Raw genomic sequence first — 17610 nt, 5'->3', positions numbered from 1 at the left:
CTGACCACAGAGGGAACAGCACATCGTCAGATATTGCTCTGCGGACCTAAGACGGACAACTCACTTTATCTCCAAGAACCAGCCCGGCGGTACCGGTCCTGGCCACCGGAGAAACCACAACCTTCCGACTCGTCCTGGATTGACAGTCATCACCTTTGGCCTTCAACCAGACCCACGCTTCATTTTCTGTACTCCCTAATAAACTTTGGTATACTCTGCTTCGGTTTCTGGGTGCTTGTGTTTGACGGGGTCGTGATCCATACCAATTTGTAAACAAATCATGACAGAGATAATGTGCAAAGAACAGTATGTACAGTGATTGCAGATATTAAAGTGACAAATGTAAACAGGATTAATATAAATATAAATGTAATGTAAAATGGTCCGTCCATCCGTCCGTCCAGCTCAGCTCAGCTCAGCTCAGCTCAGCTCAGTTCTCTGTTGAGATGCCTGATTGCCTGAGGAAAGAAACGGTTTAACAGTCTGGTTGTGCTGGTCCGAATGCTTTGGTACCTCTTTCCGGATGGCAGAAGGGTGAAGAGTGTGTGGTAGGGGTGTGTGGGAATACCCACAATGCTGTTAGCTTTGCGGATGCAGTGTGTGGAGTAAATGTCTGTGAAAGAGGGGAGAGAGACTCCGATGATCTTCTCTGCTGTCCTCACTATACACTGAAGGGTCTTGTGGTCCGAGATGGTGCAATTCCCAAACCAGGCAGTGATGCAGATGCTCAGGATGCTCTCGATGGTCCTTCTGTAGAAGGTGGACAGGATGGGAGGTGGAAGATGAGCCTTCCTCAGCCTTCGCAGGAAGTAGAGACACTGCTGGGCTTTCCTGGTGATGGAGCTGGTGTTGAGTGACCAGGTGAGATCCACCGCCAGGTGAACACCAAGGAATTTGAGCTTTGCTGATGCTAATGTCCTGATGATGGGGGAGAATAGGGGCTACTGCACAAGATTTTAATACATTATGAAATCTCAATCTCAATCTTAGCACATCATCTTAAGAAAAAACAATGCAGAAAAACTGTGGGAAGATGTTTGATTTATTTACAGCCTCTTGTTTTACAGCACTAGGTTACGAGATTTGCCACACCTACAGTTCAAGAATTTCTGTTGGCAAATGAGTTGTGAGCTTTGATGAGAACAAAACAGATGATGCATCTGCTACATAGAAGCAAGTCATGGTCCAACTTCACATTTATGGTTTGGTCGTGGTGGAAACCTTTGTTTCAAAGAGAAAAGTTCTGGATATAGAAACTAAATGCAAATGCCCCACATGTTTTAAAAGACTCATGCATCTCATTTTCTTTTAACAGTGTAAAATTGTGATTAAAAATCTTCCAGATCTTTGCATGATTTTAGTCTTTACTGATACATGAGTATATTCAGTATATTCCATGTATTTCTTGTTTTGTGTGTGTTAGTTCTCTGTCCCTGTTTTGTTTTCTTTCCCCTTCTTTCTTTTTAATATGGACCTAACAGTCTGAAATACAGTAAAGTTGACTGATTGATTGACTGATTGATTGATTGATTGATTGATGGATACCTAGAAGCTGGAGACTAGGAGTCAATGTTTCAGGCAGTGTCTGGGTCTATCAACAGGTATTCATGGTGCCATTTATAAATGTCATCTCCCCAACACCTTTTGCACTCATGCAGCTCCACATCAGCACTCTCCCACCACCAAGACATGCATTAACTGTGGTGGTCACGCTAAACATTGGCTGGATTCCCTCTGAGCCACAGAACTTTGTGGTCTCATCTGACCGAGGAATATGCTCCCAGTATTAATGAAGATTCTCTTCATGTTCTTTAGTGAAATTTAATCATGTAATTCCATGTTAAAGATCAAGCAGGTTTTTATCTTAGAGGTTGTGAACATGAAATGTCCTTCTTTTCTTTGATAACCCCCAGGGCCAAGGTTGAAGCACTTGCCCATCTGTTTTTCAGAGCTCCACGGTGCAAGTAGTCCACTTTCCATCGTGTCATGTCAGTAGGAAGTCAGTGGAACTGACTACTGTTGCTGTTTCGACTGATTTGTTTTTGATCATTTGAGTATTTCAAAGTATTTCAAGAGGAAATACTCTACTTGCCACTGTATCACTTCTCAATAATTGAATGGCATTTAAAAGATATTGCACAGGAATATACTCACTTCAGTTGTATACTATAAGTAGGCATCAAAGAGCTAAAATACATTTCTATTTGAAAAAATGTTCTTACTGAAATCTAATGACTGTTCTTCCGCCAACCCAAACATATCCATATTGCTGGTTCAATCCTTGGCTTCAATAGTCTACATGTTGTATTGTCCTTGGGCAAGACACCTGCCCCCATGTTCTGCTAAAAACAAGTTTATGTTCATTGTGATACAGTTCTAGGACAGAACTGTACTTTACACTGACAATATCTGTCCAAAAATGTAATGTAATGGATTAAAGAAAGTGTTTCTCTGAAATACAGTGGAGTAGCATGCAACAGAAATTAAAGTACAGTACAATTGCTACTACAATACTGACACCACTGGTAATGATGATATTGCACTTATTATGATAAAAGGACTCATGCTATAGGATACGTGAATGTTGCTCAACCTACAGGAGGACGAATAGAAACTGGAAATACATCCACTGGACAAATTTACACCTCACATTGTGCATCCATTATATATGTTGAACAAAAACACAGGAAATATGTTCAACTTAATGAAGCAATAGTGAGGGTGCTGAGTTTTACTTCCTAGTAAGTATAGTTTAGTGGCCACAACAACACTCTATCTCTAGCCTTGACCATTGTGTGATGGATATTGTCAAAGATGGATGTTGTAAAAAGCAAGATTTTTTATAACAATAGATTAGATATGAAAGAAATCATGACTTTTTTTTTGTGTTGATAACAGGAAGAAAGAGAGAGAGATAGGCTGTTAATAGAGAGTCCTTCTCCCTCACCAGCTAACTATGGCCAGATTGGTCCTGTAGCTCCACCCAATCATCTACCACTGAGGGTGTCAGCATTGTCAGAAGTAAAATGTTGGTGACTCACATTACATGGAACGAAGTAAAAATATCCTACAGGTGTGGTCGAAAAGTTCTCAGAAATTGGAAACCCAATAAAAGGATCCAAATGCTTAAAATATTTGTGCTTCCAGCAGCAGTAACTGTGGTTAGGGTTGACAGAGAGCAGAAGCAGAGCAGGACAATGGGTGCTAGACCAGAGCTCCCAGCGAGTCCAGTACAAACATCAATTAGTTTGCATTATCTAAGGGGTAGGCAGATGACAGCAGTATAGAGCAATAATGTTTTCTAGCTTCTTTTTCTGCAGAGATTCTTATGAAATCAAAGTGTCAAATCAAAGTCTATGCGCCGACCACGTGATGTGGGATGATCTATCTCCACATCTCCATGGATTTTGACCAGTTCATGTCAGAAGCTCCAGGCCAATTTTTATTCCCATTAATCCTATTTTCATGAACCTGTACAATGTGTTTTTTACAATATGTAATGATGTAGCTTTTAGAATTTCGTGTTATATTTGTTTTGAAGGGAAGCACGGAGGCTTAGTGGTTTGCAGCTTTGCCTCACAGCAAGAAATTTCCTGATTCAAAAGTGGAGTTTGCATGTTCTCAATGAGCTTGTGTGGGTTTTCTCCAGGTACTCTGGTTTCCTCCCACAGTCCAAAAACATGTATGTCAGGTTGATTGGTGACTCTAAATGGAGGTTGTCTGGTTGTCATCTTCTCACCAGTTTCACTGTAACTTGGTCTTGCTGCAGTTTTGTGGTAGGGTGTGTCATATAGTGGAATGCTGACAGGTTGATGAGCAGGTTGGCCTTCTTTGGTACTTGGTACATTTGGTACGCTAAAATTTATTAGCAGTCTTTTATTTTTCATATACTAGTGCCATGTACAGGGACAGGGAGTATCTTTTATTTTTAAAGACAATCCAGCTTAATTACTTACTTACCGTTCACTTAACAGGATATTTTTAGCTAGAGAAGTATTCCTTGTGTAATTGCTGTGTGCAGAAACATTATATTATTTATTTATTATATTATTATTTTAACCAGATGTCAGAGTTATTGATGCTAATGTCCTGATGGATGGGGGAGAATAGGGGCTACTGCACAAGATTTCAATACATTATGAAATCTCAATCTCAATCTTAGCACATCATCTTAAGAAAACTAACCAGTAAACAATGCAGAAAAACTGTGGGAAGATGTTTGATTTATTTACAGTCTCTTTGTTTTACAGCACTAGGTTACGAGATTTGCCACACCTACAGTTCAAGAATTTCTGTTGGCAAATGAGTTGTGAGCTTTGATGAGAACAAAACAAGAGATGATGCATCTGCTACATAGAAGCAAGTCATGGTCCAACTTCACATTTATGGTTTGGTCATGTGGTGGAAACCTTTGTTTCAAAGAGAAAAGTTCTGGATATAGAAACTAAATGCAAATGCCCCACATGTTTTAAAAGACTCATGCATCTCATTTTCTTTTAACAGTGTAAAATTGTGATTAAAAATCATCCAGATCTTGACTGGCCCTCATTGTTTTTGGATCTTGTTATTGATAATGAGCTAATAGTTATGGGTGTTGACTTTTGTGGTTGGCGATGGAAGCAGAGGACCTATCCTGAGGATTACCGGCACAAATATTTTTTGGATTACACTTCAACATATCAATGGTGAATTAACTTATCTTAATGCCACAATGTGTAGAATTAAAAAGTTGCAGACTTTAACACCTCAGAGTGGTAGTATAAAAAAAGACAATATGGTCAGTATAAGGTGTGACCGAGCCTTTTCCCTAAGCAGAAGCCAGCAGCACAACAGCAGCTGCAGGATTTGTGTTTGTGAGTGTTGAAATATATTTAGCCAAAGACTGATATGCACATTAGTATAAATTGTTATGCTAATGTAGACAGCCACAGTGATTAATATCACCTTGATGGGAAAGACAGAGAGGTGGACATTAAAATGGTTGTCAGAAACCCAGCAGTCAACTTTAGTTTCTTATGATAAGGGAGGAGGTTTTTGCCAAAGTTTAACCATGAACGTGACCTAAAAGTAACTATAACTTTACCAAAAACATTGAAAAACTGTAGCCACTCATTTGACTTGTGATATTGGTTGGTTAGAATGGCACAATTGGTCATTCAGATGTACTGAAGTATAAAGGAACTAATTTACAGAACAACAACATTTGTCATATTAACAAACAATAGTAACAGCAGCATTAGTTATAATAATACTTAGAATGATCATGTTTAATCATAACCTGTAATTTGTGAAATCTGTTTATATAATAATAAAACTGAGAGCACTTTCACACTGTGTCAAGTTAATCCTAGTGGAATTTCTGTCTTCTCACAGATCATTCTGATTTATGTGCACATGCTTCTGCTTCAATGCAGATTATTTTTGAAGTTGCTGTGAGTCATGATTTTTGCTCCACCTCAGTGTATACCTGGCTCACCTCTGGTCACAATCCTCACTTTTCTCTGACAGAGCAAAGGACATAAGACAGGTGAGACCAACCTGTTGTTGAATCAGGTTGTAAATCATATACTGCTTGACATTATTTTTACTATGTTAATTTTAAAAGAAACAAAAGACATTACCTACATCAATTGTTGAGATTTATACTGAAAATCTACAATGTGAATATTAGAACTAAGATGTGTAATAAAGCAAATGAAAAATAAGAGTAGATGCATTCATCTGTTACACATAAAAAAAACTGTACAATTTTGCACTGCATTTATTTTATTTCACATTAAACATGCAAAAACACCAAGCGATGCAGATGTGTCTGACTATGATCATTTTCCTTTTATGTATGTATTTATTTATTTATTTTGTTCATCCTTATCTCATTACCCTCTAAAGTTACAGTGAATAAATTTGAAGATCGGGTACAATAAAAAAAAATGAGGAGCTGAGCAAACCATTGTTTCCACAATGGGTGGTCAAAGAACTTCAGCGCAAGTTCTGCTACTCTCGGCCGTCGGGGTTGGTAAGTACTGGTAACTCATTGCTTTTTTTTTTGTTTTGTTGTTTTTTGACTCTACCAAAATTCAGATGGGGTTCACTCTCTGTTCTGCTGTTACACATGTTAAATACTCAAATAAAAATGTACCTATTTCTTTTTATTCTCACAGTATGCCTGTTCTCCCTGGTCTCTGCAACCGTAAGTCTGTTTGGTTTTATTGTGGCACTAAATGTAATACACAATTTTATATCAGTACAAAACACTGAATAAATGTGCTTTGCTATAATTTTGTATTTCAGTCAAATTCAACATCAGGTAAGGAGAATTTATACTTTGATCAACTTATTCAATACTTATTTGTGATATTAAGCATGTGATTACATACTTAATGTCTTAATACTGTGTGATCATGTAATTATTTGTTTTGTTACTTATGTTTTTGTTACAGGTACACTGACATCTGAATACAGGTCAGTATGCAAATTTATAATAAAACTGTAATGTAACATTAGCATAATAATTCACATACTAATGTCCAGCAGGAATATATTATTATTTCTGTTAGATTTAATTTTGAAAGCCTACATATTATTACATATTATTTTGCTCTAAAAGAAATGCTACCAACACTCCAAGCAATGATTACCAGGAAGGCTGCCAAACAGCGAACGTAAGCGATGCTGCTCACAAAGTAAGTCTTTCAGAATTCTAATAAATTCACTGTAGTAAATTCAAAATGCTCCATAAACCCACTGTAACCTTTAAAACTCAACATCAACCAGTGTTGATAAATGACACCCCCTGGTGTTCAGTACCAGCATTAACAGATACCAGTCACTTTTACATGCTGCTATGTATAACCAACACATCTACTGAATCTATTCTTTCTAGATATCCTCTGCAGTGGACACGCTGGCGGCAGAACTGTCCTGTAAAACGAATAAAAATGGAAGCTTACCAGGAGACAAGTACAGGACGGTGGAACAAAACCTTAGAGGGATTGTGGAGTTGACTTTAAGAGCTATCTTGGACCTGGTAAAAGAAAAATGAACTTACATTACAAATGTCTACCGTACATGAATCATGCAACCTAATTAATGACATCAGTCAAAATAGTGAAAATGATCTGTTTTCAAAGGTGATTAAAGCATCTGCATAATATCATAAGTATGGAATTATTACATGGTAGGTTCATGCCATGACATCAGGTTTAACCTGTTTAAATTTAAATTCCCACCTTATGTCCAGGATATGCTCATGTCCATACATGAGGACGTTAAGATTTTGACGGCAACATAATTATTTTAATATTTCCTTTCATAGTTATAACAGATGACAAGTGCCTGTATTTGTTTACAAACAAGACTATTGACATATCATGTAAACACATTTTAATATTATAAAATGTTAACATATTGGTTGGTTAGATTTACTGTTTTATATTTCTTTACAGTATTACACTAAAATATTTTGCAATACTGCTTCAGTGTTTTAATAATTGATGATGCAGCTGCATTATAGTTTAGCACCTGTTAGGACTTTAAATAATGTTGACATGACAGCTATTTTCAGTGTGCTTTAATTAATGGTTGATTGCAACTTTGTTTTACAACAGGGTGGCAATGAGTCCGGATTCAATGTTCTGGATATATTTGACATTTTGGACGGTCTAAGTCTGGGTAACCACAGTGACGTTAACTTCATCAGACTGTGGTTCTCAGTAAAGATGGCTCCTTTCTTGCCCTATGTCGACCAAAGCTTCCTGATCCAGCTCAGCAGTCAGAACTTCAGCTGCAGTTCCTTCCAAGAATTGTAAGTGAATAAAAGTCCATTTCACCAATGAATGCAGATCACGTCTAACAGGAAGTTGTTAGCAAATGAACTTGATTGTTGTGACTGGAGCTAATAAAATAAACAGCCACTAGATGCATGTGCATATATATTGACACGGGACCTTTTGTCAATCCCAGTCCTGCTGCAACTGAATTCGACCACATGGGAGTAACTGGTGTGTTTGGTAATGTGACAAAAGAGAGCGCACTGGCTGCACAATAAAAACTAAAATGAAAATATCACAGATGTTAAAGGGGCCACCAACAATGAGCAAAAAACAGCTTGTTTCACTCCCTGTGAAAAGCTGATACATCCCCATTCACACACTCTTTTTTTCTTTCAGACCGAATGATACTTTAAAGAACAGCTGCCTATGCATGAGAAGCAAGTAGCAATTTTAAAGAGTAACTAAACTTACCTTCCTGCAGTTATAAACAGGTTGGGTGGGGTCCATTGTTGGGTGTGGTTCCAGTTGTAATAGGCCACTGCAACAGGCTGGGAGAGAGAGAGAGCAGGAGAGCATTAGGTGGAGTTACAAATGCAGCCGACACACAAAATGTTTTATCAAAAGAAGTAAATATAGCCTGTAGTCATTTCAGACTTCAGTCATGGTCAAATTCATACTTGTTTTCAATAAATTGTTTCTTAGTGCTATATAGACTATATGTAGTTATATATATATATATATATATATAAAAATTTCCCGTCTCACCCCTATGGGTGGTGTGTGTGTCTTCCTCAATCTCGGGTCCTCTACCAGAGGCCTGGGAGTTTGAGGGTTCTTCGCAGTATCTTAGCTGTTCCTAGCACTGCGCTCTTCTGGACTGAAATCTCTGATGTTGTTCCTGGGATCTGCTGGAGCCACTTTCCCAGTTTGGGGGTCACAGCCCCGAGGGTGCCGATTACCACGGGGACCACTGCTGCCTTCACCTTCCACATCCTTTCTAGCTCTTCTTTAAGCCGTTGGTATTTCTCCAGCTTCTCATGTTCCTTCTTTCTGATGTTGCTGTCACTTGGGATCGCTACATCTACCACTACGGCTTTCTTCTGTTTTTTGTCCACCACTACTATGTCCGGTTGGTTAGCCATCACCTGTTTGTCGGTCTGTATCTGGAAGTCCCACAGGATCTTAGTTCGGTCATTCTCCCTCACATTTGGAGGCGTGTCCCATTTTGACCTTGGGACCTCCAGCCCATACTCGGCACAGATGTTCCTGTACACTATGCCGGCCACTTGGTTATGGCGTTCCATGTACGCTCTGCCTGCTAGCATCTTACAACCTGCTGTTATGTGCTGGATTGTCTTAGGGGCATCTTTGCACAGCCTGCACCTGGGGTCCTGCCTGGTGTGGTAGACCCCGGCCTCTATAGATCTTGTGCTCAGGGCCTGTTCTTGTGCTGCTACGATCAGTGCCTCTGTGCTGTCTTTCAGTCCAGCTTTTTCCAGCCACCGGTAGGACTTCAGCCACTTCTTGTATCTGTCGGTGGTACATGCCATGCAGGGGTTTGTCCTGCCATGATGGTTCTCGCTCTTCTTCCTCTGCATCAGGCTTCTGTTGCCTGAGATATTCACTAAGTATTCCATCGCTTGGGGCCATCTTCCTGATGTACTCATGGATCTTGGTTGTTTCATCTTGGATGGTGGCTCTGACGCTCACCAGTCCCCGGCCTCCTTCCTTCCTCTTAGTGTACAGTCTCAGGATGCTGGATTTGGGGTGAAGTCCTCCATGCATTGTGAAGAGCTTCCTTGTCTTGACATCAGTGGCTTCTATGTCCTCTTTTGGCCAGCTTATTATGCCTGCGGGGTATCTGATGACCGGCAGGGCGTAGGTGTTGATGGCTTGGACCTTGTTCTTCCCATTTAGCTGACTTCTTAGGACTTGCCTTACTCTCTGTAGGTATTTGGCTGTGGCTGCTTTCCTTGCGGCTTCTTCCTGGTTCCCATTTGCCTGAGGGATTCCAAGGTACTTGTAGCTGCCCTCAACATCCGCTATGCTGCCTTCTGGGAGTTCAACTCCCTCAGTCCTGACAACCTTCCCTCTCTTTGTTATCATTCAACCACATTTGTCCAGTCCGAATGACATTCCAATGTCGTTGCTGTATATCCTGGTGGTGTGGATCAGTGAGTCGATGTCTCGCTCAGTCCTGGCATACAGATTGATGTCATCCATGTACAGGAGGTGGCTGATGGTTGCCCCATTTCGCAGTCGGTATCTGAAGCCAGTCTTAGTGATGATCTGGCTGAGGGGGTTCAGGCCTATGCAGAACAGCAGCGGGGACAGAGCATCTCCTTGGTAGATGCCGCACTTGATGGAGACTTGTGCTATCGGCTTGAGGTTGGCTACTAGGGTTGTTTTCCACAGTCCCATTGAGTTCCTTATGAAGGTTCTTAGGGTCCTATTGATGTTGTACAGTTCCAGGCATTCCAGGATCCATGTGTGAGGCATTGAGTCGTAGGCCTTCTTGTAGTCAATCCAGGTGGTGCACAGGTTGGTCTGCCTGGTCTTACAGTCACGAGCAACCGCTGTATCCACCAGTAGTTGGTGTTTTGCTCCCCTGGTGTCCTTACCCATTCCTTTCTGGGCCCCGCTCATGTATTGAGCCATGTGCCTACTCATCTTAGCCGCTATGATGCCCGACAGGAGCTTCCATGTTGTGCAGAGGCAGGTTATCGGACGGTAGTTGGATGGGACTGCTCCCTTTTGGGGGTCCTTCAGGATCAGGACTGTCCTGCCTTCAGTTAGCCACTCTGGGTGGGTCCCATCCATTAGCAGCTGGTTCATTTGAGCTGCCAGGCGCTCATGGAGGGCAGTTAGCTTCTTTAGCCATATATATATATATATATATATATATATATATATATATATATACAGTGGGTACGGAAAGTATTCAGACCCCTTTAAATTTTTCACTCTTTGTGTCATTGCAGCCATTTGCCAAAATCAAAAAAGTTCATTTTATTTCTCATTAATGTACACTCAGCACCCCATCTTGACAGAAAAAAACAGAAATGTAGAAATTTTTGCAAATTTATTAAAGCACTGTATATATACCCCTGCCTTCCACCCGAGAGAAAGCTGGGATAGGCTCCAGCAGATCCCTGTGACCCTGGTTCAGGAAAAAGCGGGTATAGAAAATGGATGGATGGATTTCTTTTTGAAGTTGTTTTTTAAAGCGCAACTACAATAAATTGTGTTGTCTGACTGCAGAAGTAAAAACTTACCCTGGTCCTCTAGTCAAAAAATATGTAATGGTGAGGATTATATTATCTGTGTAGATACTAGAGAAGGTTTCATGGTACAAACAGATAAGTCCTTTATTCAATACCAATCTAACGTTGGTGCCTAAAAATATTTTCAAAGGATTGAAGGCATGAGCAATGTACTGGAGACATCAGAAAAACTTGAGGGAAAACTGATCTACACATACTTCATTCAACGCTACCTATCAAGAAAAAACTTACCAGGTAAAAAGATAACAATGTCCTAAATGTGGAAGAAAAAAGAAATGTCATTTATGGCATAAAAATATACATGATTGCTATCAAATACAATATTTCATGACATGTGAAACTTTATTTTCAATTCACAGACAAGGGATGCATACGGAATGTGAATGGCAGTGCAGAATGGCTGCAAAGAAACCTTGGCAAATTCTCAATTTTTGCAAAATTTGAAGACCTCAAAAACCTTAACAGCAATTTCTCCGCAGTAAGTAATGTCATATGACGTGAAAAAAATGAACTTAATGATTACATTACTGTGTTTGAAATTGTGAAGTTTAAAAGATAACATAATAATTTAACGTCACAGACAGAGGTGTTGGAAAAACTATCACCAGACCAAAAGGCTGAACTGATCCTGGATCCAGCCAGCAATGCATTGGAGAATGAGACCATCGTAAGGAAGGTGTTCACAAGCTTGACAAAGTCCCATGATAATAAGCAGCTCAATGAGTTCTTCCACACTTTTGCCAACATCAGCCAGCAGGTGAATGCTTCATTTTAAGATTGCCATATTTTCTCAGAATTGCCTGACAAACAAACCATAACATCTTGTCCTGTTTCTTAAGGAATGTTTGCAGAAGCTAATAAGGGGTCGAGATTTGACTCTAAGTAGTAAAAAAAAAAAAATCCAATCGATATCTTTAGGAATGAGTTGCTGCCGATGACACCTTAATCACACTCTTGATGTACTGAAGGGCAAAGATGTGTCATCACAAGTGCTTTCATGTCTATGGTGACTTCAAAAAGGTCAAATGTCCTCGTGAACTGCAACATGAATCTTGTTTATTTCCAGAAAAACATCACCTTCATCACAAATCCAGCTGTACGAGACACCATCTTGAATCTGACCTTGACAGCCCTGGCTTCCCAATTTGAAGACTTTGGACCTGAAGACTTTAAGCTGTGGTTCCAGGTCAATTTGGCCACTGTGATGGCGAGCCTCCATCCTGCTAGCTTGGTGGTGATTCCCATGAACATCAGCTGCGATTCCTACAAAGCTATGTAAGAGATGATGTTTCTGCTGAGACTTTATGGGTGTGCATGATGTCAAAGTGGTTCCAGACAAGTGACAATGTTTTGTTATCTTCCTTCAGACTCACTGGTCTTCAGCAAAGTTTGCAGTCCCTGCCACAGTCCCTTTCACAGGGTGTGCGCTCAAGTGTGGAGACGCTCAAGGACACATTCACACGTATGTGGCAGAACGCTCTGCTGACTCAGTTCTCTTTCAGAAAAGGCAATTACAACTGCTGTGATGACAGCTGTATTGATGCCTTGATTTTATTTTTCTCTTAAACAGGTTGCTCAGTTCCAGATTCCTTCCAGGTAAGGTCATGTCGATGAATGTATTACATAGAGTTTCCATTATTTGATGAATGTTTACAAGACACGGGTTTGTCCCATTAGCATCATTAAGGTGGCCATGTGAAGTTATTTTAATCGCAAGTAGCTTTTGCCACTAGAGTAACAATTATGCTTTGCTTGCCTCCAGTGCCAGGAGACCCCAGTTAACGGTAAGTCTGTAAAATACCTGACATGGTAGTTTGGATGACAAAATCTCATTCTGAAGGTTCAATGTCTGACACACAATATTGTCTCTTCACAGAGGGCCTGATCTGTGATGGAGTCGACAGGTAAGTGATTTCCCCTTTTGCCCGGTGCTGAGATTGGATAGGTACATTTCTTTTACACAATCTCAATAAGGTGACAATTGTTTTTCTTGTTATTGTTCTCATCAGCTCACAACTGGAACGAACTCTGAGTGTTGACAATTCCTCTCAAACCCTGTGCAATTTTACCATCACTCAGCATGCCTGTTCCTCGGTAAGATTGTTTGATGGAAGCTGTACATCCCAGAGAAAGATATGGCTTTTGCTACATTCCAATCCTTAGACACATGTGCATATGCTCAAAGGGTTTGTTACTTTATTTCTTGTGCCATTTGTTTCCAAGGCTACACATCTCACCGTCAACAACATGGCAACACTGCTGAAATGCTCAGAGGAAAGCCAAGTGACATACCTGCCAGAGGTCTGGAAACTTCTCTTTCAAAAAGCTTCTCCTGTGCTAGACCAGGCTCTTGAGTCATTCGCCACCACGGTAAATCAAATCACGCAATTGCGCAAAATTGCTGTCTCCACGTGTGAATACTGTTTCAAACCAAAATGACTTCTTCAATTCCAGGCCTCCAACATCAGCAGCCCATTCTTGGCACCAGCTCTTGAAGCTCTTGGAGAGGTGAGAATTGCCAACTTCAGCCAGACACAGCTGCAGACTGATGACTTTGTCAGCAGCTGGTTCCAGAGGATTCGCCCGTTTTTGGCCTCTCCATCTGCCAACTTCCTCTTCTGCCTCAGCTCCAAGAACTTCAGCTGCCCTGCGTATCAGACTGTGTAAGCAAATGAATGACATATTGCTCCACTGTCAACAGATAGGTAGAGGCATCTGCCTCTTCGTAGTTGTTTAGATGTTAAAAGCCGCCTCTCACATTTCAGCATCCAGGCATTCAGCAGCCAAAGGCCATCCATGGACAACAAAACACAGCAAGCGGTCTTCACCCACTTCATCAAACCATTCCTCTCAAGGAACGACTCAACAGGTAACGGCAGGCGCTGCGGCTCAGTTTGCTAATGTGGACAGCATGTGGTGGTATTAGCCTTCCAATGCCTTTCTTTGTGTTTTGCTTGCAGATCCCGGCTGCGTCTCATCTATCAGAGGCAGTAAAGAGTGGCTACAGGCAAACCTTGGCAACTTCTCTGTTTTTGCAACCCTGCAGGAATTGCAAGCCCTCAATCCTAACTTCTCCAGTGTGAGTGTGCACTGTAGTTGTAGTCTTCTCCTCCCAAGTTAAAGGCCTTACCTGTGGTTTCACAACCGCAGCTGTTTGATATCATATCGATTCCCCTTTGCAGGCAGACGCGTTGTCAGTGCTCACTCCTGCTCAAGTTGCAGAGCGGACGCTGATCTCAGGGGCCTTGAATGACACCGACTACATGGGCCGCGTGTTTGATCGTCTTGAGCAGGGCAATTCTCTGCAAAATGTGGAGGAATTCCTGACACAGCTGACGGCAAAGGGACAGGTAGCCTGCTTTTGTTACTGGGGAAAGGAAGATCCTGGGTTTTTTGTACCTAGTGTAGGCAGTTTGCTTGGTATATCTAGACCTCTTCATCAGTTGTAGGGTACCTATTCATAGCAAATATTTGGATGCATCATTGCAGCCTTTTGTATGATGTGCTTGTCACAGGTAAACTGTGTGGTGTTTAAATCTTCTCATGTTGTAATTTGACAGGTCCTCAAAGTCCAACCTGCTGTGAGAGACACTGCGATGAACAGGATCTTCACCATCATCAGTCCCCATTTCCCAGACTTCAAGGAACACGACTGGTTGGATTGGTTCCATATGAAACTGGGTCCATTCCTCGCAAGTTTCAGTCCAGTGATGCTGGAGACTGCAACCTCAAACATAAGCTGCACAAACTACCATGCTGTGTGAGTAGCATTTCACCAGCACACAAGATTACATTGCAGCAAAGTAGGAAAATAATAATGAGGGACTGGGTGAGAGTGTTTCTTTTGTTCCTTTGCAGTGTGAGTGGGATAGCCGGTGTTTTCTCCGAGATACCAGAGCAAACAGGAAAAGCCATGGCACCCGTTTTGCTGGGCTACCTGAGAAACTCTACCAATGTCATCAATGGGCCAGGTAGGGATGACACAGTAAACTGCCCCATGTGGTTGCTTGTGTGCCTTGCTCATGGGCTTGAAATTGAGGAAAGATACTTTGAAATGGCAGTGAGATGCAAACTGTCACCTGCCTTGTGTCATGTGTGTCAATGTAAAATATTCTTTGCTAAATGATATGTGTATTCATTTCTCTGCGCTGGTCTTAGCTTGCAGAAAGGAAAATCAGAGCGATGCCAACTGGCTTGAGGAAAACCTGGCTCTCTTTTCCCTATATACAACATACGCTGACCTCAAAGACTTCCACCTCTCCTTAGTGAGTCATATATTTCACTAGCAATCTTCCTCCTCAACAGCAGCATGATATCCAGCACTTGGAAACACTGCACACATGGCTGGTTTTGCCACGTCAAAGAAAAAAGTAGCTTATACATCCTCTCTCTATGACCTCAGGAGGCACTTGCGGACTTCCTCCCACCAGACCAAAAGGCTGAACTGATCCTGAATCCAGCCAGCAATGCATTGGAGAATGAGACCATCGTAAGGACGGTGTTCACAAGCTTGACAAAGTCCCATGATAATAAGCAGCTCAATGAGTTCTTCCACACTTTTGCCAACATCAGCCAGCAGGTGAATGCTTCATTTTAAGATTGCCATATTTTCTCAGAATTGCCTGACAAACAAACCATAACATCTTGTCCTGTTTCTTAAGGAATGTTTGCAGAAGCTAATAAGGGGTCGAGATTTGACTCTAAGTAGTAAAAAAAAAAAAATCCAATCGATATCTTTAGGAATGAGTTGCTGCCGATGACACCTTAATCACACTCTTGATGTACTGAAGGGCAAAGATGTGTCATCACGAGTGCTTTCATGTCTATGGTGACTTCAAAAAGGTCAAATGTCCTTGTGAACTGCAACATGAATCTTGTTTATTTCCAGAAAAACATCACCTTCATCACAAATCCAGCTGTACGAGACACCATCTTGAATCTGACCTTGACAGCCCTGGCTTCCCAATTTGAAGACTTTGGACCTGAAGACTTTAAGCTGTGGTTCCAGGTCAATTTGGCCACTGTGATGGCGAGCCTCCATCCTGCTAGCTTGGTGGTGATTCCCATGAACATCAGCTGCGATTCCTACAAAGCTATGTAAGAGATGATGTTTCTGCTGAGACTTTATGGGTGTGCATGATGTCAAAGTGGTTCCAGACAAGTGACAATGTTTTGTTATCTTCCTTCAGACTCACTGGTCTTCATCAAAGTTTGCAGTCCCTGCCACGGTCGCTTTCACAGGGTGTGCGCTCAAGCGTGGAGACGCTCAAGGACACATTCACACGTATGTGGCAGAACGCTCTGCTGACTCAGTTCTCTTTCAGAAAAGGCAATTACAACTGCTGTGATGACAGCTGTATTGATGCCTTGATTTTATTTTTCTCTTAAACAGGTTGCTCAGTTCCAGATTCCTTCCAGGTAAGGTCATGTCGATGAATGTATTACATAGAGTTTCCATTATTTGATGAATGTTTACAAGACACGGGTTTGTCCCATTAGCATCATTAAGGTGGCCATGTGAAGTTATTTTAATCGCAAGTAGCTTTTGCCACTAGAGTAACAATTATGCTTTGCTTGCCTCCAGTGCCAGGAGACCCCAGTTAACGGTAAGTCTGTAAAATACCTGACATGGTAGTTTGGATGACAAAATCTCATTCTGAAGGTTCAATGTCTGACACACAAAATTGTCTCTTCACAGAGGGCCTGATCTGTGATGGAGTCGACAGGTAAGTGATTTCCCCTTTTGTCCGGTGCTGAGATTGGATAGGTACATTTCTTTTACACAATCTCAATAAGGTGACAATTGTTTTTCTTGTTATTGTTCTCATCAGCTCACAACTGGAACGAACTCTGAGTGTTGACAATTCCTCTCAAACCCTGTGCAATTTTACCATCACTCAGCATGCCTGTTCCTCGGTAAGATTGTTTGATGGAAGCTGTACATCCCAGAGAAAGATATGGCTTTTGCTACATTCCAATCCTTAGACACATGTGCATATGCTCAAAGGGTTTGTTACTTTATTTCTTGTGCCATTTGTTTCCAAGGCTACACATCTCACCGTCAACAACATGGCAACACTGCTGAAATGCTCAGAGGAAAGCCAAGTGACATACCTGCCAGAGGTCTGGAAACTTCTCTTTCAAAAAGCTTCTCCTGTGCTAGACCAGGCTCTTGAGTCATTCGCCACCACGGTAAATCAAATCACGCAATTGCGCAAAATTGCTGTCTCCACGTGTGAATACTGTTTCAAACCAAAATGACTTCTTCAATTCCAGGCCTCCAACATCAGCAGCCCATTCTTGGCACCAGCTCTTGAAGCTCTTGGAGAGGTGAGAATTGCCAACTTCAGCCAGACACAGCTGCAGACTGATGACTTTGTCAGCAGCTGGTTCCAGAGGATTCGCCCGTTTTTGGCCTCTCCATCTGCCAACTTCCTCTTCTGCCTCAGCTCCAAGAACTTCAGCTGCCCTGCGTATCAGACTGTGTAAGCAAATGAATGACATATTGCTCCACTGTCAACAGATAGGTAGAGGCATCTGCCTCTTCGTAGTTG

The 17610-nt window shown here is 41.4% G+C and overlaps 1 protein-coding gene across 1 annotated transcript in view; it reads left to right on the top strand.

The window, feature by feature from the left end:
* The first annotated feature begins 12260 nt into the window (after window positions 1-12260).
* The window catches only part of LOC113129808 (uncharacterized), a 28504-nt gene continuing 23154 nt past the window's right edge, over window positions 12261-17610 (top strand). The window contains exons 1-23 of the mRNA XM_026305926.1: window positions 12261-12331; window positions 12424-12518; window positions 12627-12652; window positions 12819-12840; window positions 12933-12960; window positions 13066-13150; window positions 13280-13426; window positions 13511-13719; window positions 13822-13925; window positions 14017-14135; window positions 14239-14406; window positions 14617-14816; window positions 14915-15027; window positions 15215-15321; window positions 15459-15635; window positions 15945-16153; window positions 16246-16340; window positions 16449-16474; window positions 16641-16662; window positions 16755-16782; window positions 16888-16972; window positions 17102-17248; window positions 17333-17541. Of these exons, the coding sequence (XP_026161711.1) occupies window positions 12261-12331; window positions 12424-12518; window positions 12627-12652; window positions 12819-12840; window positions 12933-12960; window positions 13066-13150; window positions 13280-13426; window positions 13511-13719; window positions 13822-13925; window positions 14017-14135; window positions 14239-14406; window positions 14617-14816; window positions 14915-15027; window positions 15215-15321; window positions 15459-15635; window positions 15945-16153; window positions 16246-16340; window positions 16449-16474; window positions 16641-16662; window positions 16755-16782; window positions 16888-16972; window positions 17102-17248; window positions 17333-17541 (2492 nt within the window). The remainder of the gene's footprint in view (window positions 12332-12423; window positions 12519-12626; window positions 12653-12818; window positions 12841-12932; window positions 12961-13065; window positions 13151-13279; window positions 13427-13510; window positions 13720-13821; window positions 13926-14016; window positions 14136-14238; window positions 14407-14616; window positions 14817-14914; window positions 15028-15214; window positions 15322-15458; window positions 15636-15944; window positions 16154-16245; window positions 16341-16448; window positions 16475-16640; window positions 16663-16754; window positions 16783-16887; window positions 16973-17101; window positions 17249-17332; window positions 17542-17610) is intronic.

The sequence above is a fragment of the Mastacembelus armatus genome, chromosome 22 (genome assembly GCF_900324485.2).
Source record: "Mastacembelus armatus chromosome 22, fMasArm1.2, whole genome shotgun sequence".
NCBI classification, from domain to species: domain Eukaryota; kingdom Metazoa; phylum Chordata; class Actinopteri; order Synbranchiformes; family Mastacembelidae; genus Mastacembelus; species Mastacembelus armatus.
This window is presented reverse-complemented; position numbering and strand designations above follow the sequence as displayed.